Raw genomic sequence first — 25,994 nt, 5'->3', positions numbered from 1 at the left:
GCTCATCAAGAGAATGCCAAGAGTGTGCAAAGCAGTCATCAAAGCAAAAGGTGGCTACTTTGAAGAACCTAGAATATAAGACATATTTTCAGTTGTTTCACACTTTTTTGTTAAGTATATAATTCCACATGTGTTAATTCATAGTTTTGATGCCTTCAGTGTACAATTTTCAAAGTCATGAAAATACAGAAAAATCTTTAAATGAGAAGGTGTGTCCAAACTTTTGGTCTGTACTGTATATGTGCTCCAAAAAGATCCATTGAACAGAACAACTCATGCAGCCAGAAACAAGCACTCCTATGGCAACATTGATAAAAAAAAGATGACTCCTGGAATGCTATAATAAAAAAATAAAAAGAAAAATGATTGGCCCTTGGTGGCTAAAATAGGACATTTTTCCTGGATTTTTCTTTGATGACTCATCTTCAGGACAGGCCATAAATCTGTGAATGGAGGAGATCTGACCCCTGGTTCAACAAAAAGAACTAGTGATATTGCTAGCTGGAATCCCTCAACAAAGCGCCATGCAGTGGTGTCTCATGTTACAGATAAGCCCATTCACCTGAATTTCTAATATTTTTTTGTGTATTAACTCCTTGCGTTTTTTTTTCTGCTTTTAGTCACAGAATGAGAACCATTGTTTAATTCAAATTTATACATAACTAGGACAGGTTGTCAGAAATGAAATGTATTATGTGACCTGTCAGGATTTTCATGTTGGGTCATTCTACGAGCTGCTATTAACTGATTTAATAGAAAAAAGAGGGATTTGCTGAAATGAGTTATTTCAGTCATAATTGATATTACCAAGTTACAATAAGAATATTGTACGATTCTTTTACGTCACGTCTCCGGATGGAACGCAGATTCCAAAGTCACAAATTCTTCTCAGTCTAGAAATTGATTTCTGTTCTATTGTCTTTACTTAAAGAGAACCTGTCATTACGATTTTGCAAGTTAAAGTAAAGGCATGGTCATAATGGTGCTGTTATACGGATTAAGTAGATACTTTAAGGAAAGAAATCAGCTCCTGGGTTGCCGCTTAATCAGCATTTGAAGTTTGGGTTTCATAAGCTTTTGATGCATAGGGGCGGGACTGTGGGTAGGGTCTTCAGCTCTGCCCCGGCACCTCCGCCTTCCTCTGGTGTTTGTATCTGCCTCCTTTTCTAAAATTCGCTCTGAGCGAGCTTGTGAAATTCATTCTTCCGGTGGCGGCGCATGAGCAGATTGACCTCTGGCGATCTTCAGTAAAGTGGCGCCGGTAGTGGCGCATGCACAGACTGAGATCGCAGCTTGTCATTGAGCAGAGATCTCAATCTGTGCATGCTCTACCACCAGTGCCATTTAATTGAAGACCCCCGGAGGCCAATTTACACATACGTGGGCATCATTTTACTGAAGACCCCCGGAGGTCAATCTGCACATGCGTGGGCAGCATTTCACTAAAGATTCCCGAGGTCAGTCTGCACATGCGTGGGCATTATTTCACTGAAGACCCTTGGAGATCAATCTGCACATGCGTGGGCGGCATTTCACTGAAGACCGCCGGAGGTCTATCTGCACATGTGCTGCAACAGCATCATTTTATTGAAGACCGCCGGGGGTCATTCTGTGCATGCATCACTACTGGCGACCTTATAATGAAGACCCCTGGGAAATTGATTTACAACAGCGCCACTCACAGTGAGGATGGTGCAAACTTTAAAATAGGAGGAAGATACAAACATGAGAGGCCGGCGGATAGGCGGGGACAGGAGCCAAAGATCCCACCCACAGTCCCTCCCCTATGCACCGAAAGCTTATGAAATTCAAATGTGACTTAAACAACGACTAGGATGTAGATTTCTTCACTAAAGGTATCTCTTTAATCTTTAAAACAGCGCCAATATGTCCATGCCTTTACAATACCATGTAAAATCATGATGACAGGTTATCTTTAATGACAAGAGGCTAGCACCTATTCTGGAAAGTTTTTATTAGAAAAAAGGTTTTCTTAAAGCACCCAAGATGTGCTCCTTAAAGTTATGACATCACAAGTAGATTGTCTAAAGATGAGATACTAATTACTCAGCTTGGTGAGTTGTGCGAAAGGGCACCGGCTATAATAGAAGGAGTATGTAACACAGCTGCCGGTTGTCGGTGCCCAGGATGGTCATATACGACCCAAAACTAGAGCTAAGCATTAGGAGAGAAGATAAAAATAGAGGAATACCAAGACTGAATGTGAGTAGATGCAATGAATATAAAGCTCATATTTTCAAACAGCTACGTGTTTTGGGACTGAGAAGTCCCTTTGTCAGGCAAATGGCTAATATAGAGATTTGTGTAGTCAGAGATTGTCCGGTCGGTTTTCAACACGGACTTTACAAATGTAACAAAATATTACTAATTAGTATTTGGATACAGCCAGACACTGAAAACTGTAATTGCAAATAGCCGTAGTGACTTCTAAATAGATTGTTAAAAGAGTGTGTGATTTTTGATTCTACTAATAGTGATCTCCATTTAAAGAGATTCTATCATTGGGCCATAAGTGGCTATTTTTTGCTATTATTACATTTTGGTTACTCCCCTGAGTATTTTGTTTTTTGTTTTTCTTAAATCCGACATATGACTCCAGAGATACAGGCATTTTCATTTAGTGCTCATGGTCTCTCATGGCCTTTACAAAGGGGGCGTGGCTCAGAAGGTAATAATATAGAGCAGCCTAAAGACACACCCCCAGACAATCTCCTGAGCCACGCCTCCTTTGTAAAGACCATAAAATTAGCAATTTGGGGCAGACTAAATAAAAAGGCTCATATCTCTACAACCGGAGGGCGAATTTTAAAAAAGAAAAAAGCTGAATACTCGTGGGGTCAGTGAGAATAAAATAAGAGCAAAAATTGGACACCATTGACCCAGTGACAGTTCCCCTTTAACAATCAATTAGCTGCGTTGTGTCCATGATAGGTCTGCCTGTCTTTGCCATACCTTTATTGTACTCCTGCATATAAACAGGCATGAGAACTTGAGAATAAGGTCGAATAGTGTGGCCCTGACAATGCCACTAGTGCAGTTACCGAGGTCATTTAATCAATTGTTAAATGGGCATCTGGTTTTGCCAGAAACTAGATATTTCTCGGCTTTTTAAAAGGGTTGTCTATAACTTGGCCACCTTTTGAGGACAATTTTTGTTCTACTCAAATTCATATATTTGTAGCTCTAAATAATTCTGCAAATGGGTTTTATGTAAATTCAAACAAAAAGTTGCACCTGTTTGGCTCTTGTTTCCCTGCTCACTCTACTTTGATGAGGTCAGTGGTCATAAAACAACTGAGAGAGAAAAACAGAAAAGTGCTACAAACTTTCCCATTCACTTAATGGAGAGATCATGGTACCTGGGCTGCGCTTTTAGGAATGGAGAAGCCTCGATGGTATACAATTAAGGTTTTTATTCACACCAACGCATTTCGAAGCTGGATTGGCGCTTTTTTCAATGTAAAAGAAACTAATGTCCATTTACCTTGGTTGACATTTGTCATTTGTTTTTTATTTCAACTTTGAAAATGGTGATATTCCAGTGCTGAAACGCGTTGGTGTAATAAAAACCTTCATTTCATACCATCGAGGATTCTTCATTCCCGTAAGAGCAGCCCAAGTCCTGTGGTCTATACGCTAAAGTGATTTGCTATCTAGAAGAATTTTTCCCCAAGCCACAGATTGTAAGGCTCTTTCGGTGTTGTGTCCATACACATCCACCAACTCTCACCCTCTCTCATTTCTTTTTGGGTATTGACCTATTGTGCGCTTCTCTCCCAACCAGACCTCCCATCATTCTATCAGAACAAGATCGCTGATGGATTCTCAGTTAACTCCTTCTGCAGCCAACAACACACAGGAATTGGAAGGAAACCGGTTCAACGTTTTTAATGAAACCCAATTGTGAAAATGATTTTCAGCCCCAAATAAATGCATTAAAACTTATATATATATTATATATATATATGAAACTATATTATTTTATATATATATTGAAACTTTGTAAATTACTTTATTAAGGAATAAATTGCATGTAAGTGGTTTCCAAACCCCAACTTTTCCCCAATCTATTTTTCTCCCTTCAGCTGCACTGATATCAGTACGTACTCATTTGGAGTACAGATGATGGCAGTGAAAGTAACTACGTCTCTGTTTAGCAAAACAATCTCCTGCAGATTAAAACAAATTATCCCCAAAGGTGGACAACCCCTTTAACAATTAAAGAACAGCAAAGACCATTTGAACCCTCTTTGCAACCAAGTGCCGCTCAACCTGACCTTGCCCGAAACACGTAGGAGTATTTTCAATGCTGAAACTAATTGCTCTTTAATTAGTTGCTACGCGGCATGGCTGCCTAAATCATTCTTGGCACGTGGTGACCAGTCTTTGTTATTGTAGCAATGTGTGGGGTATTACGCTGCATATTTTTCTATCGTTTTCATCTAAAATAATCATATATTTCGCTTATGTTCGAACTACGAAACACATTTTCATTGCAACAGGGTAACGTTGCGGCACAATGTAAATGTAAAGCAAATCAATTGCGGAGAGGGTCAAGGAGAAGCGTAATGGAGAGTGATAGGAGAAGTAATGAGAGAAGTAGCTGTTGGGGCTGGGGATGTGGAGAGCTGAGCGGGAAGAGATAAAAGGTTATACTCATTAATGGTTCAGGTTTGCCACACAAGGCATCAACACGTGTAGCCTTTTCAGCATGTTTCTGAAGACACGTTACACTTTAGCTGAGAGTTCAGTACATTAATTATTCTTAAGCTTGTTATATTTATTAAGGCACAGAAACAATTAGTAAAAATCTAGAACTTTAAGGCTCTGTGCACACAACTTTTTTTAAACTCCGTCAAACCCAACGAGTTTTTCAAGCAGAAGGCCCTTCAGGAAACTCTGGCGTTATTTATTTATTTTTTTTAAGTGTCTCTTGTGTTATTTTTTTCGATTTCCTGATTGTTTTTCTGATGGTTTTGGCCATCGACATTTTTTTGGAGGGTTTTCTCACCTTTTTTGTGACATGTTTTTTATTGTCATTTTCCAGTCTTTTTTTCTTTTTCACTCCATGGAATAATGAAAAAAACACTGGCAGATTTTTAAGCAAAAATGATGGCAAAATGCTTAAAAAAACATGGGCGTCTTTTGGAAGTCTTTTGAGGTTTCCCATCAACTTGTATTGCAAAGTTCTGAGCGGTTTCCAAGCAAAAAGTGGCAGAAGAATGGACATGTCACTTTTTTTGTCATTTTTATGCAAATTGTCTCTTCAGAGAGGAAGAGGACTAGAACTCTAGTGCCACCTATAGGAAGAAGCAATCCTAAAAGTCAATATCGACTCTCTAACGAGCCTTGTTACATGACTTAAGATAATAGCCAAAACCAAAATCTCAATTTGCAGACACACTACTTCAGGGTACTGCCCCTCATCAGTGCAAAGTTTGAAATCTGGTTTGGCTGGGTGAGAGGCGTCTGACTGGTATCCAAGGGGTAATGTTTCTCCTTCCGGAGAGAGACATTTCAAGCATGTCAAGGTGAGGAGACTTTTAAGCCGCAATGCTCCTCTGGGAAATATGCAAATTGTCTCTTCAGAGAGAAAGAGAACTAGAACTCTAGTGCCACCCATAGGAAGTAGTAATCCTAAAAATCAATATCGACTCTCTAATGAGCCTTATCACATGACTTAGGATAATAGCCAAAACCAAAATCTCAATTTGTCATTTTTAGAAACCTGAGGCAGTGAAAAGATGTCCAAAATCCTGAACATATGCATTTCTATTTAAAAATGACTTTTTGTGCGCATGTTCATCCTTTTAAGCATTTTCCACTCAACAAACGTCTTGAAAAAGGTGTGTGAACATGCTCTAATGATTTTAAAAAAAATCCTTACACCAGCGTTAACGGTCACCTCTCCGGCTCCTCACCGTCACCTGTCTGGTCCTCTTTGCATATTCTGATCACCGCCATGAGTGCTGAAATCCCCGGACATCTTCATACTAAGTCAGGACTTCCGACTCTGTTGAGACCTGAGAGGGTTCTGCGCAAGTGAGCATTGTCACCTTATGCTCGCTTGCGCAGAACCCTCCTTGGCTTCCTAGGCCGGAAGTCTCAGCCTAGCGCGAAGAGGTCCAGAGATTTCAGTGGTCACGGTAGGGATAAGAAGATGCAACAAGGACTGAACGGCTGGTGATAAGGAGCGGAGGAGCCTGGAGATCTGGGGTCTGGAGCAAGCCAAGAACATATTAGGGAACATTACATTTGTGGAGTTTAGCTTTTCTGCGAATCAAATTTCTAGGGAAAATTTGCACGAACAGGTGAATTAAAATTTTGCCTGATCCGCTCATCTCTAGCAGTAATGCTTTGATATTTTTGATATGATTTACCAAAACATTTCGTTACTGATTAGAAGGTTGTCTTGTGACTTCACCTTGTGGCACTTAATGAATAGCTAAATATGTGTTAATAAAGTTTATTAAAAGACAGATGTGTCCGTTCCGTATTCCCGCACCATGCACCTCGGCATGTGTCAGGTTTAAAGACAAGTTAGGGCTCGTGCAGTTGGCCCTGTTTTCTATCCAAGTGTAATCCGACAAAACATCAGATCGCACTTGAACCAATATTATTCTATGGGGTCGTGCACACGTCCAATTTTTTTTCCTTGGAAAGAGCCAGTCAGAGGAAAAAATTGCAGCATGCACGAATTTGATCAGACATTTGGATCGCACTCGGCCATGCAAGTCAATGAGTTTGGGGAAAACATCGGACAGCATTCGGATGACATCTGAGTTCAGTCCGATATCCACCAACTGATAGTATGGAGAAGATGGAGAGATTTATTTTTCAGAATGTGATTTGCATAATCGACCTGATTTTCAAAGATGAGAGAATATACCGTTGTCTGCATTTGCCCTTAGACAGGTTAACATTGGTTAAGCCGCACAATAAACCATGCAGAATTTTAAAATAGCGAAATCGATGGGTGAATTGCTGTTTTTTTTTTTTGTATGACTCCTCCCTGAAGAGTTAATAAAAGTTCATCAAAAAGTTTTATGTACCCCAAAACGATGCCATTAAAAAATACAAGTCATCTCTCGAGAAACAAAGCCCCAATACAGCTAAATCAGTGAAAAACACAAAGTCATGGTTTTTAATTGCAGGCAATGTACAAATGAAAAAATTCCTGCATGTCTTAAGGCCAAAACATACACATAGAGGCGAAAAAGTAGGCCACATAGGACACTTGTATTATTAACTCCATATGGATTGTGGGGCCTTGTAGCAGATGAGCCTCAAGAGCCCAATAACACACAACATCAGAGTTTTCTAATTAAAGGGGTTGTCTCACGACGGACATTTAAGGCGCATCCACAGGATATACAGTACAATAAATGTCTAATAGATGTAGGTCTCACCTTAGAGATTAAAGGGGTTGTCTGGTCTAAAACTACAGGTCTGCAATCACTCTATGTGACTGGAGACTTGTGAATCCTCACATCGCACGCACCATGTGTTGGGGGGATTCTCTAGTGCCAGTGACTGGACAGGAGGGAGTGTGACCATAAGTATGTGATTTGCATACTTGTGGTCTCATGCCAACTAGACTGTATCTGGCCTCGCTCAATACACATGCACATCATGCACACCACACGCTGTCTGGATTCCCCGGTACCCATACTGGGATCGGCAAGCACGTGACCGTAGGTTTGTGAGTTTCATACATGTGGTCACAAGCCAACTAGACTGTATCTGGTTGGATATAGTCTAGTCGGAATGTGGCCGAAAGCATGCCACAAGTCTACAGTCACATAGAGTAACTACAGACTTGTAGTTTTAGACTGCACAACCGCTTTAACATCCATCTCCAAAACTGGAGTCCCCCGATCCCCTTTTCTCTCTGGACCCCATCAGTGGCCTTGTATGCATCAGCTCTGTCTATTCAGGTCTGTAGGAGATCTGCACACTGCCATACGCCATGCGAATGCAGTCAGCTATGTTCTGAGCTCCCATAGCAGTGAATGGAAGAAGTATGGCCAATGTGTGGCCTCCTCTCCTGTCTCTGCAGGTCAGAGATCAGTTGGAAAGGAAAACTGGAGACCCCAGTTCTGGAAGTGAAAGTTCTGGAAGTCCTAGAAGTGGGACCAACATGTATTTATTGCATATCCTGTGCCATTCTCCACAACATCCCATCTGTATTCAGGGCATGTAAACCCTTTATGCGCAGCCCAACTTCAATAATAAAAAAAAGACAATAAGAAAACTCTACATTGCAAAGGTAAATTTGGCCTCATCATCTACAAATCTCATTGGCGTCAAAGGCTTACAAGTTCACTGCGGCAGCATCATGAGGGAATACAATTCAGTCGTTCAGTCGTACTTTTTTTATTTTATTTTTTTGCTTTATTTATGATCAATTTGTGTGTTTCTTACAAAGAGAAGATCTGATTAAACAAAGGAGAAATATTTTGGACCAGATTTGACGGCACAAGACGGTGTGTTTTTAGAATATTCTTCAGTTTTCATAAAAGCGCCGCTTGTGGAAAGCTCAAAGACATTGATTGCATATGTGGCTTCATAAGCCGGAATCACGAGGCGGACCACTCTTATTTGTCTGATTATACAGTATTACTAACACTTCAGTGATCAATGTCTGGTTTAACCCTTTCTACACCCCCGTGTTTAATCTAATAGTCATATTATTATTATTATTATTATTATTAACGGCCTTCAGCTTGATCTCGAGCCACGGTGACTTCATTGATGAACGATCTGTAGTAAGATCGATCTTGTGCAAGCCTAGAAGGTCCACCAGGGTCTTCTCCTCCATTATCTTGATACTATCAAGCCATCGGGTTGCTGGTCTTCCTCTTCGCCTTGTTCCTTCTATTCCTCTCACCATGATGTCCTTCTCCAATAATTGTTCTCTTCCTATGATGTGTTCAAAGTAGGCAAGTCGTAGCTTGGTGATCTTTGCTTCCAGTGACATGTCTGGCTTGATTTGTTCCAAAATTGATTGGTTTGTTCTTCTTGCCATCGATGGTATTGAGAACATCCTTCTCCAGCACCATATTTCGAAGGCGTCGATTCTTCTGTCTTGTTTCTTTATCATTCAGGTTTCACATCCGTATGTCATATTATAGTGACATATGATAGTCATATTAACCCCTTCATAAACTGGCAATTTTCCATTTTTCCATTCTTTTCGTCAACCTATCCATGTGAGAGGGTTTTTTTTTTAGTTTGTTAGGTTTTTTTCTGAAGCGAGTTGTAGTTTTCAATGAAACTGTTCATTTTACCTTACAATGTACTGAAAAATCAGGGAAAAAATTGTAATGAAATGGTGAAAAAGAGCAATTCCACCATAAATTTTTTTTTAGAGGGGTTGGGGAGGTTGCTTTTATGGTAAACTGGCGCATCATGATTTTTCAGGACAGTACAATTACTGTGATACCAAACGTTTTTTTTTTTTTTTTATAAAAAGGGAAAAAAAATTAAAATTTGTAGGAAAAAAATAAAATTTAGTTTGTGTCGCCATTTTCAAGAGACCGGTAACATTTTTATAATTCGGAGAATGGAGCTTTGTAAGGGCTTGTTTTGATTTAATTGTAGCATTTTGGGGTGTATATAATATTTGGATTGTGTTTTTTATAGTATTTTGCTGTAGTTTGAAAGCAGCAATTCTGGTATTTTCTTTACACTGTTTACCATATGGGTGAAATATTTTGATAGATCCGACTTGCGTAGCTGTAGAAATAACAAATATGTTGATTTTTTTTTTTACTACTTTATTTTGAAGCTAGCAAAAAGGAGGTGATTTGCATTTCATTTGAATCTTTTTTAAACTTTTTTTTATCTCTATTTTTTAGTCCTCGTAGGAGACTTCATTCTGTGAATGTTCGATTGATTGTTCTATATACCACAATACTATAAGAAATAGCAGTTTCTAAGATAAATGATAGTCTCCAATGAAGCCCAGCCTGTGGCTTCCCGTAATCGCATAGGTTTAAAAAAACAAAACAAAACAGTGATCAGAGCCAGCTCCTGTCGCTTCTGTTTGAGGCATATGTCGGCTGTATAACACATCTTGCACCCATTGCACATTGAGCGGGCTCAGTTACTGAGCCCGCTGAATACGTTGGCAAGGGCCAAAAAAATGAAAGTCTTGAGCAGGCTCAGTTACTGAGCCCGTTCCATATGATGGCACAGATGTTGGGAAATGGTCAAGAAAATGTCCTGATCAAGCACAGTATTGTGCTCCAATTGCTCCATCAGAACCTCATTCTCAATACAAGTGGGCATCCCAACGGGTGGACCCCCTGCGATCAGCTAGTTATCACCCATCACATGGAAATGGAATAACTTGCTGAGATGTGAATAAACCCTTTCAGTGCATTCACACCTATATCTTCACTTTTGAAGTATACCTGTATTCACACTTGCTATGTGATTTTTATTCTTTTTTTAGCATAAAGTTACTGAACATTAGAGAAAAAGAATCTGATTCACATGGAATAGCAGTTAGCAGATGTTCCTCCTGGTTTACACGTGGACTAGTAGAAAGTAGCAGCTATACGCCCCATCTCATCACCAGATAACAGTGATTGGTACTGAGAATGTTATTTTAGAATTATAACAATTAACATTGTTACACGGTGCATTAGAAAGTAACTGTCCCCCATGTCTGACAACTAAACCCCGCACTCATGAAACTTTCACAGTGATTGTTAGCGCGTATTAAATCTTTCTTATATTTGATGAGAAGTTGTATTAACCGTATATAACCCTCATTATCGTCTTGTGATAAGCAGATCTGAAGACGCATGTTTGATTTTCTATGATTCTTTTTGACAGTGAACCCCTTACTGACTGCGAAGCTCTGCTCATATGAATCAATTTGTAGAATTCCCTGAACCATGAAAATATAATGCAGGATTCATTTACAGATTGGATAAGCAAACATCCAAATCTATCTATCTATCTATCTATCTATCTATCTATCTATCTATCTATCTATCTATCTATCTATCTATCTATCTAATATCTATCTCTATTTATCTATCTATTGTCTATCTATAATCTATTTATATCATATCTATCTCTATCTATCTATCTAATATCTATCTCTATTTATCTATCTATTGTCTATCTACAATCTATCTATATCATATCTATCTCTATCTATCTATCTATCTATCTCATATCTATCTATTATCTATCTATATCTATGTATCTATCTAATCTTATATCTGTCTATCACCTAATTTATTTATCCATCTAATATATCTATTTTATCAATCTATTTATATAATTTATTTATTGACATATTTCATTTATATCTAATCTCTCTCTATATATAATCTATTTATCTATTTTATCTATGATCTATATAATTTATCTATAATTTATCTATAATGTCTCATCTGTATATCTATTTGTTAAATCTTCTATCTATTTATTTTATCTAATTCATACAATTTATGTATCTATTCATCTAATCATATATACAGTATATATTTATCTATTTTCTTAGGTCTAACTACCTATCTCATATTTATCTATCTAATATCTATCTATCTATCTATCTATCTATGTTATCTATGATTTATACAATTTATGTATCTATTCATCTAAAAATATATATATATTTTCTCTTATTTCTATTTACCTATCTCATATTTATCTACAGTATCTATCTATCTATCTATCTATCTATCTATCTTTCATATATGTCTATCTAAAATTCACAATTGATAAATATAATTAAAAGTGTCTGGAACTTTGAATTATACCCACTTTGGCTAAAAAATAATAATAATTTACTGTCAAATAAAATAAACTATAGAAAAATATTGCAAAATTTTTGCAAAAATTTACTTGAGCACCTATTTTTTTTTTGTATAACGTTTTAGATCAACTTTTAACTTTTAATGAGTATTGAAACGATCGTGCAACATTTTCATTATATTTTATTCAGCAAAAAATCCACAAGTGCAAATGGAAAGACCAGGCAAAAATTAACTTGAATGAGTACTATAATTTTAACAGACTTTACATAGATCAATAGTACAGGCAGATGTAAGAAACTTTGTGATAGATCTCATCAGAGAAATCTGCTTCTTTCGTAGCTTATGACCCTCCCCCTGCCTCACAAATTTACCATTTACTTTGAGCATTCTAATAACTAGTTCACCTCACTCCAGAGCTGGATTCACAGCTACACTGCTCAGTACTGCTGTGTAAATTCCTCCATAGCTCTGCTGCTTCTGTCTGTGTGCTGAAAAATAAATCAAGAATCCTCAGTGGGTACTCTCTTTGGGAGACCTCTTAGCAGCTAATCTCCTCCCACTAGCTCACAGTCAATTGCAAATTAAAAGGAACCTGTCATTAGATTCTTTGTCTGAATGACTTACAGCTTGGTTGCACAGCCAGGTAGGGTTTACTTTGAAATGATTCAGTGATTCAGAGAAAGTATAGTCTGAAAAGCTGGCCTGGGGACATTCCCTATGTACACACCTGGAAGATCTGCCAATCAACTGGAATATGGTGGAGAGAAGCTAAACAAGGACATCAGTGCACTATGAAGGTCTGACCCTAATGTTCTCAGCTGGTTTTCCATATTGTGCTTTCCCTGAAATGCTGGATTGTTTCAGAAAAAAACATGCCTGGCTACAGTTGCGCAGCCAGGCTTTAATTCATGCTGCCCATTTTTCAGGCAGCATCAATTTAATGATATGTTCCCTTTAAGAGATAGTGAATACAATGGGGAAAATTGGTGAAAAATGCAGGAACCAAGTTATATAGTGGCCAGATTGTTATTTCTCATGTACACAGATGACAACTTATTCTGAAAAATTACTTGAAAGCTTAGATACTCTTTAAGAAAAGCTCAAATGTAACTATCCATTAAGATAGTAGTATGCGTTTGGAGCTCATGAGAAAATCAGAGGAGGGAAGACAATCAGATGAGAGAGAGAGACAACCGTTTTATTGAAAGAACTGGAATCTCGAAAGTCTGATCTTCACAACACACATTTGTATAAGTGTATAATAGCAAGAACAAAGATTTCTGAGGACCTCAGAAGAAGCGATGTTGATGCTCATCAGGCTGGAAAAGGTCATAAAACCATCTGTAGAGAGTTTGTCTTCATCGTCTGTACAAGTCTCCTCTGAAATGTAAAGTGGTGTGGAATTTTATGTCATTATAGAAATAAAAATAATTATTATTATTAGTTTGGATTCCACCAATCCACAGTCAAACAGATTGTGTACAAATAGAAGAAACTCAAGACCAATATTACCTTCCCCAGGAGCGATCGACAAACAAAGATCACTCCAAGAGTTGGGTGAGGTCACAAAGGAACCCAACGTAACCTCTAAGCAACTAAAGGCCTCTCACAGATTAGCTTACATTAATGTTCCAAAGTTCATCATCAGGAGGAAGGAGAAATCCACTGCTCTCCAAAAAGAACATTGCTGACCTTCTGTGGTTTGCTAAAGTTCACCTGCACAATCCAGGAGGCTGTTGGAACAATATTTTGTGGGCGAATGAAACTAAAAAAGATCTTTTTAGATTAAATGAAAAGTGTTATATTTGGAGAAAGATGAACAAGCACTGAATTGCAGTATAAAAACCTAATTCAATCTCTGAAACAGGGTGGTGATAATATCATAGTTTGGACTTGATCTGCTGCCTCTGGGCCAGGACAGCAGCCATCATTGATTTGAATAATGAATTCTAAATTTTACCTGTAAATTCTAAAGGAAAATGTTAGGACACCTGTCCATGACCCAAATCTCAAGAGAACATAGGTCAGACAGCAAGACCCAATGACCCAAAGCACAAAGTTGTTCTATGAGACAATCGTTAAAAAAGAATGTAGTTAAAGTTTTGGAATGGTCAAAGTCTTGTCCTTAATCCTATAGAAATATTATAGAAGGACCTGAAGGGAGCAATCCATGGGAGAAAACTCATCAACACACCAAAGTTGAAGCTGTTTTGTAGGGAGGAATGGGCTAAAATTCCTCCAAGCCGATGTGCAAGACTAATCAAAAATTACCAATGCTGTAGAAAAAGGTATGGACCGCACATCCAAAAATCATATGTGGATCAAATGCTGCTAGGCAAAAATTTACAAAACTGAACATGAGGTCTTTGGTTTAATATTCTGATCAGACTGTATGAAGCCCACTGCCACATCACATCTAACCTCTCAGTGGGTCTCTACCTTTTTATAGCCATAAAGGTGCGGCACCATGTGCCAACCACCTACTCAGCGACAATGCACCAGGAGGGCGAATGACCTGGTGCCTCACAGCACCCATGCTGCAAAGCTGAGTTCCCATGACTCCAGACCACACTAGGACTCTAGCTCCTTTCACTTGATGTTGGTGACCATTGTTATGGTTTTGTGCTTGTGGGACGATGTGGTCTGGACTCATGGGGATTCAACCTTGCAGCGTTGCAGCTGTGAGGCATCGGGTTGTCCGCCCTGCTTGTGCACTGTCGCGGGGGCGGTAGTTTGCGCACGGCAACGCACCTTTTAAGGCTATAAAAAGTTATGGACCCACTGAGAGGTTTGCCATGACGTGGCAGTGGGCTTTATGTAGTCTGATCAGAATATTAAATTAAGAACCTCATGATCAGTTTTGATGATTTTTACCTAGCGGCTTCAGCTTAACGTATAATTTTTGGATGTGCAGTACTTTCCTTTTTCTACACCATTGGCTAATCAAAAATTACCCCAAATGTTTATATGCAGTTATTGCTGCACCAGATTCTGAATGCAACGGTTCACATACTTTTGCCACTCAGACATGTGATACTGAATCATTTTCCTCAATTAAAAAAAAAATTGATACTCTAATATTCACTCAATTGTTGATTTGTTTCTCTTTATCTACTTTTAAGACTACATAACTTAACGCAATGTGGTCTTAGGTGAAATTTACGCCGAAATATGAAAAATTCCGAAGGGTTCACATATTTTTAAGCACCACTGAAAGAGATTGTGTCATATTATTTTGCAATATTCAAGCCTATAAAATTGTTGACTAATGCAAAGGAAAGAATGCAATGAATGCAAGATGTGTTAGATTTAAGCTGTAATGTAAATGTTGCCGTTTGACTCTTTAGAGAATTTTCTAAATATTCGCTCATCAATATAAGACGGTAGCATTGATCTTCAGCGCTGCGAATCGGGCTAAATGGCCTCCATGAGAATATATAAAAAGAGAATTATTAAAGCTATGCCATACCTCTGTTCCACATATAGATTAAAACCAGGAACATTTTGCTCCCCGATTCTCTGTAATCGCCTTGATCAAAAAGGTAAATAAAAGTAGAAATAGTAAATAATACAAATAGTTATTTTTTTCATCTTATGGCTACATCTTACTTTTTACTCCTTGTTGTTCCTTATATGTATTGAGGATAAGAGATTGTCTCTGTACATCAAATATATTATGATTTCTTCTCATCTCTTTGCTTCTGACATTGATAGTTTACCTTACAATTCACACTTATTTTTTTAGTTGTGCCATAAATATATTCCTCCCCTCTGACATCACGCCGCGTTAACGCCTCTAGAACTCATTTATTATGCCGATAGGTTGGCACTGACCTAATTCTTCATTCTCCTCTTTCTGAACATTTTCTTATTCATAACTTCCATCCTTATTCCTTCTCACTTATATCACAGCCGTCTCTTTCTGCGTGGAAATATTTCCTGATATTCAGGCAGATCTATAGGATGATTGTGTAGGAGGAAACTGTCTCATGGTTTTTCGTGGAGGAGGATATTAGTGTGAAGGATCACAGGGTGAGATCACCCCTCCTTCTCCTAAAAAATATCCCACTGCATTATTTAGTATCTCCCAGGTGTGGGTGCGAGTTAATAATGGATTTATCACTCTCTACCAATATCTTTTCTCTGTATCACCTTTCAACATTTTGCAATTTTTCTTTTTCTGATTTTACACCCAATTTTTCATAATTTCATGCTTTTTAGTTCCATTTTCCCCCATGTTTCTCTATAGAGCAACGTTTCAGATAATTTTTAGACCGCCATAACTCTTAGTGCTGCATCTTCTGCCTGATCTTCCTCATTTCTGTACCTTATTTTCCATGTTTCCTAAATTAGCTGTATATGGTGGTACTATAAAGTTCTTAGACCTCTGTCTCCATCTGTGCTGCATCTTCTGCCTGATCACACCGATTTCTAATCCTCCTTTTTTCCAATTTTCCCCATTTAGCTCTCCGTGGCAGTGTTGCATAGTTTTTAGACTTTTGTCTCCCTTTGTGCCACATTTTCCTCCTGATCATAACTCTTTCTATTCATTCTTTTTCTACCTTTCCCCATTTACCTCTGTTTGGCAGTATTATACAGTTTTCAGACCTCTTTCACCCCCTGCACTGCATCCTTCACCTCCTCATCTCCAGTTTTGTTTTTTTTTTCTACTTTTCCCCAGCTGTCTCTGTATGGCAGTGTTGTACAATTTTTAGACCTCTGTTCTGCATCGTCCTCCAGATCATTCCTATTCCTGTTTGTTTTTTCACTTTTCCCCATTTAGCTCTCTATGGCAGTGTTACATAGTTTTTAGACTTTTGTCTCCCTTTGTGCCACATCTTCCGCCTGATCATAACTCTTTCTATTCATTCTTTTTCTACTTTCCCCATTTAGCGCTATATGGCAATATTATACAATTTTTTTTAACTCTGTTATGCATCCTCCTCCAGATCATTCCTATTCCTTTTTGTTTTTTTTTCACTTTTCTCCATTTAGCTCTATATGGCAGTGTTTTAGAGTTTTTAGACTTCTGACTCACTTTGTGCTGCATCCTCCTCCCATTTTTCCCTCTTTCTATTTCTTCTTTTTCCACTTTTCCCTACTTAGCTCGATAGGGCAGTGTTATATAGTTCTCAGTCTCCCTCTGTCCTTATTGTCCCCACTTCTGTTCCTTCTTTTTCCACTTTTTCCCATTTATCTCTACACGGCAGTGTTGTATAGTTTTTAGACCTCTGTCTCCCTTTGTGCTGCATCTTCCACCTCATCCTCCCCATTTCTATTCTTTTTTATCCACTTTTCCCTATATATGGCATTTTTAGATGTTTTTTAGACCTCAGTCTCCCACTGTGCTGCATCCTCCACATGGCGAACCCTATTTCTTCTACTTTTTTCACACTTTTCCCATTTAACTCTATGTAGCAGTTTTATATAGTGTTTAGACCCGTGTCTCCTTCTGTGCCCTCTGATCATCCCTCTTTCTATTCCTTTTTTTTAATTTTTCACCATTTTAGCTCTATATGGCAGTGTTATATAGCATTTAGACCTCTGTCTACCTCTGTGCCTTATGGTAAGCCCTCATTTTATTCCTTTGATTTCCACTTTTTCCCATTTAGCTCTATATGGCAGTGTTGTAAAAACTATATATCTGTTTTCCTCTGTGTTCCATCCTCCACCTAACTTTCCCCATTTCTATTATTTTCTTTTCTATTTTTCCCAATTTAGCTCTATATCGCAGTGTTATATAGTTTTTAGATCTCCATCTCCCTCTGAGCTGCATTCTTCACATGACCAACCCTATTTCTACTACTTTTTTTTCCACTTTTCCAGATTTAGCTCTATATGGCAGTATTATACAGTTATTAGACCTCTGTGCCATCTGGTCATCCCTCTTTGTATTCCTTCTTTTTCCACGTTTTCCAATTTAGCATTATAAGGCAGTGTTATATAGTTTTAGTTACTGTCTCCCTCTATGCTGCATTCTCCACATGATCATTTCTCTTTCTATTATTTTTTTTCACTTTTCCACATTCAGCTCTATATGGCAGTGTGTGTTATATAGTGTTTAGATCTCCGTCTCCCTCTGTTCTGCATCCCTCTTTCTATTCCTCTGTTTCCACTTTTCCCCATTTGGCTTTATATGGCAGTATTATATACAGTACTGTTTAGACCTCTGTTCTGTCTCCCTCCTTCCAATCATCTCACTTTCTATTCTTCTTTTTCCACTCTTCCCCATTTACCCCTATATGGCAGTGTTATATAGTGATTAGACCTCTGTCTCCCTCTTTGCTGTTTGATCATCCCTCCTTCTTATTTTTCCAATTTTCCCCATTTAGCTCTATATGGCAGTATTATATTTTTCAGATCTCCATCTCCCTCTGTTCTGCATCCCTCCATCCATCCAATCATCCCTTTTTCTTTTTTTCCACTTTTTCCTATTTACCCCTATATGGCAGTGTTATATATATTTTTTCAGATCTCCGTCTCCCTCTGTTCTCTATTCCTCCGTCTGATCATCCCTCCTTCTATTCTTTTTTCCCATGTTTCCCCATTTAGCTCTATATGGCAGTATTATATAGTTTTTAGAACTCCGTCTCCCTCTATTCTTCATCCCTCCATCCAATCATCCCTCCTTCTATTCTTTTTTTCCCACGTTTCCCCATTTAGCTCTATATGGCAGTGTTATATAGTTTTTAGATCTCCGTCTCCCTCTATGCTGCATCCCTCCATCCAATCATCCCTCCTTCTTTTCCTCTTTTCCCTCTATATGGCAGTGTTATATATTTTTCCGATCTCCGTCTCCCTCTGTTCTGCATCCCTCCATCCATCCAATCATCCCTCCTTCTAATCTTTTTTTCCCACTTCTCCCCTTTTATCTCCATCTTCCCACTCTCTGCTTCCCACTCTGTTTGGGTTGGTGTCACTGTCTACCCCTTTCTCGCCTACATTTCCCGCTGCACTTTCCTCCTTTTCCTCTTCCACATCCCCCTGCCTGCACCTGTCTCATTCAATGCTATGTGTGCTTCTTCCTCTTGCCTCTCTCTGTCTCTCTCTCTTTTTCTCTCTCCGTCTCTCCTGCTCCCCCCACCTTCTCTCTCTTCTCATCTCTCACCCCTCCCCCTCTTTCCTCCCTCCCTCCTTCCTCTTTCTCTCTGCAGCACACACAGGCAGATCTCTCTCTTTCTCTCTCTCTCTTTCCTCTGCTGTTGATTATTCTTATCTCGTTTTTTTTTTTTTTTTTTAATAAACCTCCTTTTTGTTTTATTTTTTTGGGGGTGAAAGGAGGCATAAAGGGTCTGGATAGTTTTCCTTTTTTTCCACCAGAGGGTAAGGAAATTCTAGCAAGAACATCTCGGGAAGCACAGAAGCATCTGAAACGGAATATTTGTGTGGTGAATCTGTTTTTTTTCCTCTATGCCACAATCCTCCTTTCCTCCTCCATTTCTCTCTTTCGCTGTCCATGATGTTGAATTCTCTACAGCTTTACCGGATGAGATTTATCCACGCTGAGGGCTTTCTGAAATAAACCAGGGCACTTGTCTATTCCTTTGCTTTGTCATTTTTTTCCCCCCTGGATTTCTGCAAACAGAAGACGAAGAGGGACTGATTTTTTTGGGGGGGAGCCTTTGGGGGGGGGATATCCCCCCAAAAAATAATCAAGAATTTTTTTTTTGCATTTTTTGTTTTTTGCTTGTGTCACCTTTTTAATCTGGATATTGTAGGGAATCAATGGATGCTGGAGGAGGCTAATGCCCTCAAATGTAACACCCCTCATTTTCTTCCCAGACAGAAGCATTCTACCTCTCCATTTGAGCATCGGAAGGGGAGATAGTCTGAGACAGGCAATGGGGGTCAGCATGACATGCTGATTTGGGAAAGGAAAGGCTTGTGCTTGCCCTTTCCCCTGGCCCCCAGAGGAGCATCGGACAGCCCCCTGGGGGTCATGGCCAGTTTCGGCCACTGGGTTCGGACCCTTTTGCCCCTTGGCCTTTTGACGTTGGCCAGGGTCTCGGACACAGCACGGGTATCGTCCAGCCTCAGCACCACTCACCATGTGCACCATTTCCATAACAAGCATGGAACAGTCCCTATCGCCATTAACAGGACCCCATTCTTGACAAGAGGGGGACATGGTGAGTATAATATTGTGACCAATTTAGCGTTAATTTTATGTCCAAATTTGTTACAAAATTGGAATGTTAGAAGCTTCATCTGGACGGTGTTGATCTGTTCTGTGCTTTTTTTTTTTCTCATACAATGCTGAGAACATGGGGTTGGATGTTGGGGCCACTGAACAGGAGACGGGGAGGATTAATTGGGCAATTTTAACATCAATCCTTTCAGGTTAAATAATGTACTACAAGGTTTTGCAGAAGCGAGGATTTGTCTACTGCAGATCGTTCTGCATTTCTAGCAGGAATCATGTCCAGATTACAGCTGATACATCTAATCTTCAGATACAGATTTTGTCAGTGATATTTCCCCAGTCGGTGCATTGGTGCAGGTTCTGGCCGTGATGTATTCTTTGCATTGCATCGGTGTAAAGGATGGGGGTTCTGAAACGTTTCAGGACCTTCCATTCTTGGGGTTGGAAGAACAGTGAAAGGTAATGTCATGGTGCGAAGTCTATATAAGATGGATCCATGCTCCTTGGTGTCCATTTTAGAATTGGATACTTTGTGTTCTGGATATTTCAAGTCGTCGCTTCTCTTGATTCGATATCATTATTGCAATTAGGGCTTCGATAAAAAATTACGGCCATCAACGATGTTGAACTCCTTTTGATCTCTCTCCTTCTCCAATCCATCCCATGGAGATGACAGTGATGTCTGTCACCCGACCAGAAAACTCTTGGTGTTCACCTTTCTTATGTTCTTTCATCAAACCCTCACCCCCTCCCCGAATATTATCAGTATACCTAGCTGGAAGACATTTACCTTATGATTGTAGAGGATCTACAGTATATCGAGCAGAATAGTTATTGATTTCGACTGATGGGCGGCTCGAGCATGCTCAACTGGTTCTAAAGCATATTTATTTGATGATAGGGCAGCAGCATTATGATATTTTGTTACTTAGTATCTTGACTTGCCAAGAAAACTACAGGAATTTCATAAGTGCCTCACTGCAGGAATTATGTAAGTGCCACCTCTACATGAGTAGTTGACACATCCCAATGGCTAAGAATAAATCTAGACCGTGCCAAGTAGAAGACAAGTGACGTGAATCGACAACATATGAGAGATCATTGACCTGTTAGCTTTCCAAATAACCAGATATATAAATATTTACGTGAACATCTGATCAATAGAACTAAACATTCTATTTGTTTATTCTATTTATTTTTTGGTTTATGATTTTTACAATCGGTTCCAAATATCTCTGTTCACACTGGTGTCATGGCTTCTTTTTAAGAAAAGCTACAGGTGAATCACTGAATTTAATGGGAGGTCATCAAGGGTCCGGTGTTTTTTTTTTGTTGTTTTTTTTTTATGGACAGTAGAGTTAAATTTGTGTTATTCTTGCTATTAAAAATATTAGGAAAACACAAGTGGATTTCCATTAAAGAGAGCAGAAGCGGAGCCTTGAGCTTGTTGCTATAGGCAGGATATTTTCTGGGTTTAGTTTTCAGCTCTGTTCAGATCTGCATTGGACACTCAGGAACCTCTATTGCAGATACTGGTAAAAAATGATTGACGGAAGAGCACAGTCAGCATGCTGCACTATTTTGACTGGGAAAATGATGGACACCATGTTAGAAACTGAACCAACCCTATTATAGGTAATGGGGACTGTTGGGCGCTGTTGGTATCAGATGATAGGCCTGGCACTGCCAGCAATTTGTCCTAAGACCAGATACTTAAAGAAGGTTTAGCATTGGGCATGATAGATCATTAAAAATCCTTGACATATTTTTTTGTAATAAATAGTTACATAGTTGTTAACATTGAAAGAAGACACAAGTTCGTTGAGTTAAACCTATGTAGGTCCAGAGGAATCCATGAGGCAGATGCTAATTGCCCAATATTTGGGGAATATTCCTTCCCAACTACAGAAAATAACTGGATCAAAGTCAGAGTCTGGTATCCATAATCTGTAATTATATTTTTCAAGAAAGGCAACAGGGACCTTACTTCATTGAATCCACCATTAAAACATGTAGTGATGGAGAGATATAGTCTCAGTGATTGTACAGTACAGAATCCATAGTCTCACTGCTCGTACAGTAAAGAATCCATAGTCTCACTGCTCGTACAGTAAAGAATGCATAGTCTCACTGGTCGTAAAGTGACAAATCCATAGTCTCACTGCTCGTACAGTGACAAATCCATAGTCTCACTGCTCGTACAGTAAAGAATCCTTAGTCTTACTGTTCATACAGTGAAGAATCCGTAGTCTCACTGCTCGTACAGTAAAGAATCCATTGTCTCACTTTTTGTCCAGTGAAGAATCAATAGTCTCACTGCTTGTACAGTAAAGAATCTATAGTCCCACTGCTCATACAGTAAAGAATCCAAAGTCTCACTGCTTGTACAGTAAAGAATCCATAGTCTCACTGTTCTTACAGTAAAGAATCTATAGTCCCACTGCTCATACAGTAAAGAATCCAAAGTCTCACTGCTTGTACAGTAAAGAATCCATAGTCTCACTGCTCATACAGTAAAGAATCCAAAGTCTCACTTTTTGTAAAGCGAAGAATCAATTGTCTCACTGCTTGTACAGTAAAGAATCTATAGTCCCACTGCTTGTAGAATAAATTATCCAGTCTTACTGCTTGTACAGTGAAGAATCCATAATCTTACAGCATATACTAAAAATAATCTATAGTATCACTGCTTATACAGTAAAAAAAACTATAGTCTCATTTCTCATACTGTAAAGAATCTGCATCTGTGATATGATGAAACTTTCTTTCATCTAGACATAAAGGATGCCCCCTTGTCATCATTGCAGGCCTAGTTGTAAAAATAAATCGTTATACAGATCTCTGTACTGTCCCCTCCTATATTTGAACATTGTAATAAGATCGCCCCTAAGCCTTTGTTTTTCCAAACTGAATAACCCCAAGTCTGACAACCTATCTTGGTATTGCAGACCACCTATTCCCTTAATAACCCCGGTCGCTCTTCTCTGCACCCGCTCTAGTTCAGCTATGTTTTTCCTATACACCAGAGACCAAATTGTACACAGTATCTAGTGACTTGTATAGAGGCAAAACTATGTTCTTGTCCTGACATCTCTGCCTCTTTTAATGCATCCTATGATTTTATGTGCCTTGGCACCAGCTGCCTGACACTGGTCACTATTTCAGAGACCATTTACCCCAATATTTTACTATTTAGTACATAATTGTTCCGAGCTACAACAGGTGGAATTATAGTGAAGGGGAAATGTCCTATGCACATCCATAGTTGACTTTCTTCTGGAAGCAGGAAATAGGCCATCCACATTTCCAGGATTGTAGAGGTTTCAGAGGTCAAATACATATAATGTATACTTCATATATATCATGTGTATGTATATAGTATATTGTATATATGTGTGTATGTACATAGGAAGCCCAGTGCTCTCCTGGGAGATGAGGAAGGAAGGCTTGTTGAAATCTCATGGTGTGGGACATCCCTTGCTCCTTCTTTAGGAGATGTGTACAGGTGATGGCTCTGTGTACGTCACTTTGGATCCTGGTTGGCTACATAGACTATGTGAAGAGGTTTCTGTTCAGGGTTCCCATGATGGACTGATGCATGATCCTCAGGTGGAAGCAGGACAATGTCTCCTGAATTCTGGTTGGCTACGTAGACTATGTGAAGAGGTTGTTGTTCAGGGTTCCCTTGATGGACTGATGCATGATCCTCAGGTGGAAGCAGGACAATGTCTCCTGAATTCTGGTTGGCTACGTAGACTATGTGAAGAGGTTGTTGTTCAGGGTTTCCTTGATGGACTGATGCATGATCCTCAGGTGGAAGCAGGACAATGTCTCCTGGATTCTGGTTGGCTACGTAGACTATGTGAAGAGGTTTCTGTTCAGGGTTCTCTTGATGGACTGATGCATGATCCTCAGGTGGAAACAGGACAATGTCTCCTGGATTCTGGTTGGCTACGTAGACTATGTGAAGAGGTTGTTGTTCAGGGTTTCCTTGATGGACTGATGTATGATCCTCAGGTGGAAGCCGGACAATGTCTCCTGGATTCTGATTGGCTATGTAGACTATGTGAAGAGGTTGTTGTTCAGGGTTCCCTTGCTGGAGTGATGCATGATCCTCAGGTGGAAGCAGGACAATGTCTCCTGGATTCTGGTTGACTACGTAGACTATGTGAAGAGGTTGTTGTTCAGGGTTCCCTTGATGGACTGATGCATGATCCTCAGGTGGAAGCAGGACAATGTCTCCTGGATTCTGGTTAGCTACGTAAACTATGTGAAGAGGTTGTTGTTCAGGGTTTCCTTGATGGACTGATGCATGATCCTCAGGTGGAAGCAGGACAGTGTCTCCTGGAGAATGGAGATATACACCTATAGAGAATATAGCTGTAGCACTGGATGGCACGTTGGTGGCAATGTAGCATTCTTCAGCTAACAGCCTTGTGTCACGAGCCCAGAATATAAGCACAGATTACTGCACAGGACCGGCGCCTTGAGATATTCAGATCCAGACATGATGACATTCTTCTTCTGCTACTTTCTTTATGGCATAGTGTTACTCTCCTTAGTCCTTCTCTACAGGTTTCTTTTCTCCATTCCTTATTATACTACATCCTGTACAATGAAGGCTCCAGTCATTCTCCCATTGTAGCCATCACATATCTGTAGCATTTACAGCTCTTCCAAGGACAGAGTATATTGCATAGAGATAATATAATCAAATTCCCTGAGAAAAGAAATAAGCAAGAAAGTAGCGAAAAATATTTTTATTAGACATAAGTGGCTGAAAATCAACACAAGACGACACAAGACATGGCTACAAATGAATATATTATGAAGTATCAGAACACAGACGAAATGCAAGTGAAAATAACGTATTTTCAATGCAGCAAAAGTGTCTGTACAGGACTTAGGCCTGAATATTATATTAAGTCTTATTCTATCACTGTGCATGAAACTCACTTCGACTGTCGAGTGCCCACCATAATGTCCTTTAATGGTTACATATGAGGCTGGGGAACCAGATGAAATAAATTAATATATAGATGTCAAGAAGATATAAAGTCACAAGATAATAGAATATATGTGCCAAAAATTAATATAAAAGATATAAGGTGAAGAAAAAAACAATTTGGTCAATAAATTGTAAATGCATTACAACAATAGTGGACCATGGGAACATATAAGATATAGGTGAAAGTGCAATGCTCATATGTAAAAATCAGACAGATTAGTAAATAAAACACCTTAATACAGACTTTGCACAATGAAATGATCTTCCAGTTGCCCAGATACGAGATTCGACACGCGTTTCGCCTAACCTTCCTCAGGGATAATGGTATAGCGTTTAGATAGAAGGCGATCAGGCGCAATATTATGGGGATGGTCTCATTTATTTGGGAATGATAGACAGATCAGAGTACTTGGACATAGCATATTCTAGCGTAGTAACTTCCACTGTTCCTGCGTCCCAATGCCAGGGCTAGTTCTAATCACCTAGTTTTTGGCACCAGGCTGATTTATGCTGAGCTCCATTCTGGATGATTTTTTTTTTTCTTGTGACTTGACAACTTTTCTTGGTCGGCCACCCGTTTCCAGGGATCCTTCTCAATGCTTCACTTTGTGATGAATACAGCAACAGAATTTTGTGCCACTATGTAAACGGGAGAAAATGTGACTTGCGGAGTAGGGCAAAGTGCTGATTTAACTTTACACTATAGTGGAAACTTGTTACAAAATTTACTATGTTCTTCCCAAAAATAAATTCTGATAAAATATTGCATGAAACCCTCAATGTAACCTGCAAGAAGCATGATTCTGGAAGCAGTGGCATAACTAGCTGGGCTCCTCCTGAGCCCCTCTGCTACATAGGCCGAAGGCAGAACAATGAATGTTGTGATTGTTGAGGTTCCTATTATTGCATGTTATAATATTGTAGAAGAGATGGAAATGCGGCTCTCACTCGTGCATAAAATTCAGAGACTTTATTTCCAAATAGATAAAAGTAACAGCATGGAAGCGAATGGCATACTCCTATTTGCAGACAACTGCCGTTT

At 39.1% G+C, this 25,994-nt stretch overlaps 1 protein-coding gene across 21 annotated transcripts in view; it reads left to right on the top strand.

Moving 5' to 3' along the window:
- NRXN2 (neurexin 2) overlaps positions 1-25,994 on the top strand; it is a 961,844-nt gene that overhangs the window by 637,021 nt on the left and 298,829 nt on the right. The window contains exon 1 of one of the 21 annotated variants that reach the window (XM_073658339.1): positions 18,921-19,930. The exons of 18 other annotated variants lie outside the window; for them this stretch is intronic. In XM_073658339.1, the coding sequence (XP_073514440.1) occupies positions 19,660-19,930 (271 nt within the window). In that variant the 5' untranslated portion in view covers positions 18,921-19,659. Of the gene's footprint in view, positions 1-18,920; positions 19,931-25,994 lie in introns of those variants that run through there. 2 more of the 21 variants (XM_073658340.1, XM_073658341.1) reach the window with 2 other exon arrangements.

Source organism: Phyllobates terribilis, unplaced genomic scaffold, assembly GCF_046119375.1.
Source record: "Phyllobates terribilis strain yellow unplaced genomic scaffold, ASM4611937v1 Scaffold_13__5_contigs__length_258822181, whole genome shotgun sequence".
Lineage (NCBI taxonomy): Eukaryota > Metazoa > Chordata > Amphibia > Anura > Dendrobatidae > Phyllobates > Phyllobates terribilis.
The sequence above is the reverse complement of the archived record's forward strand: the minus strand, read 5'-3'. Positions and strand labels throughout refer to the sequence as shown.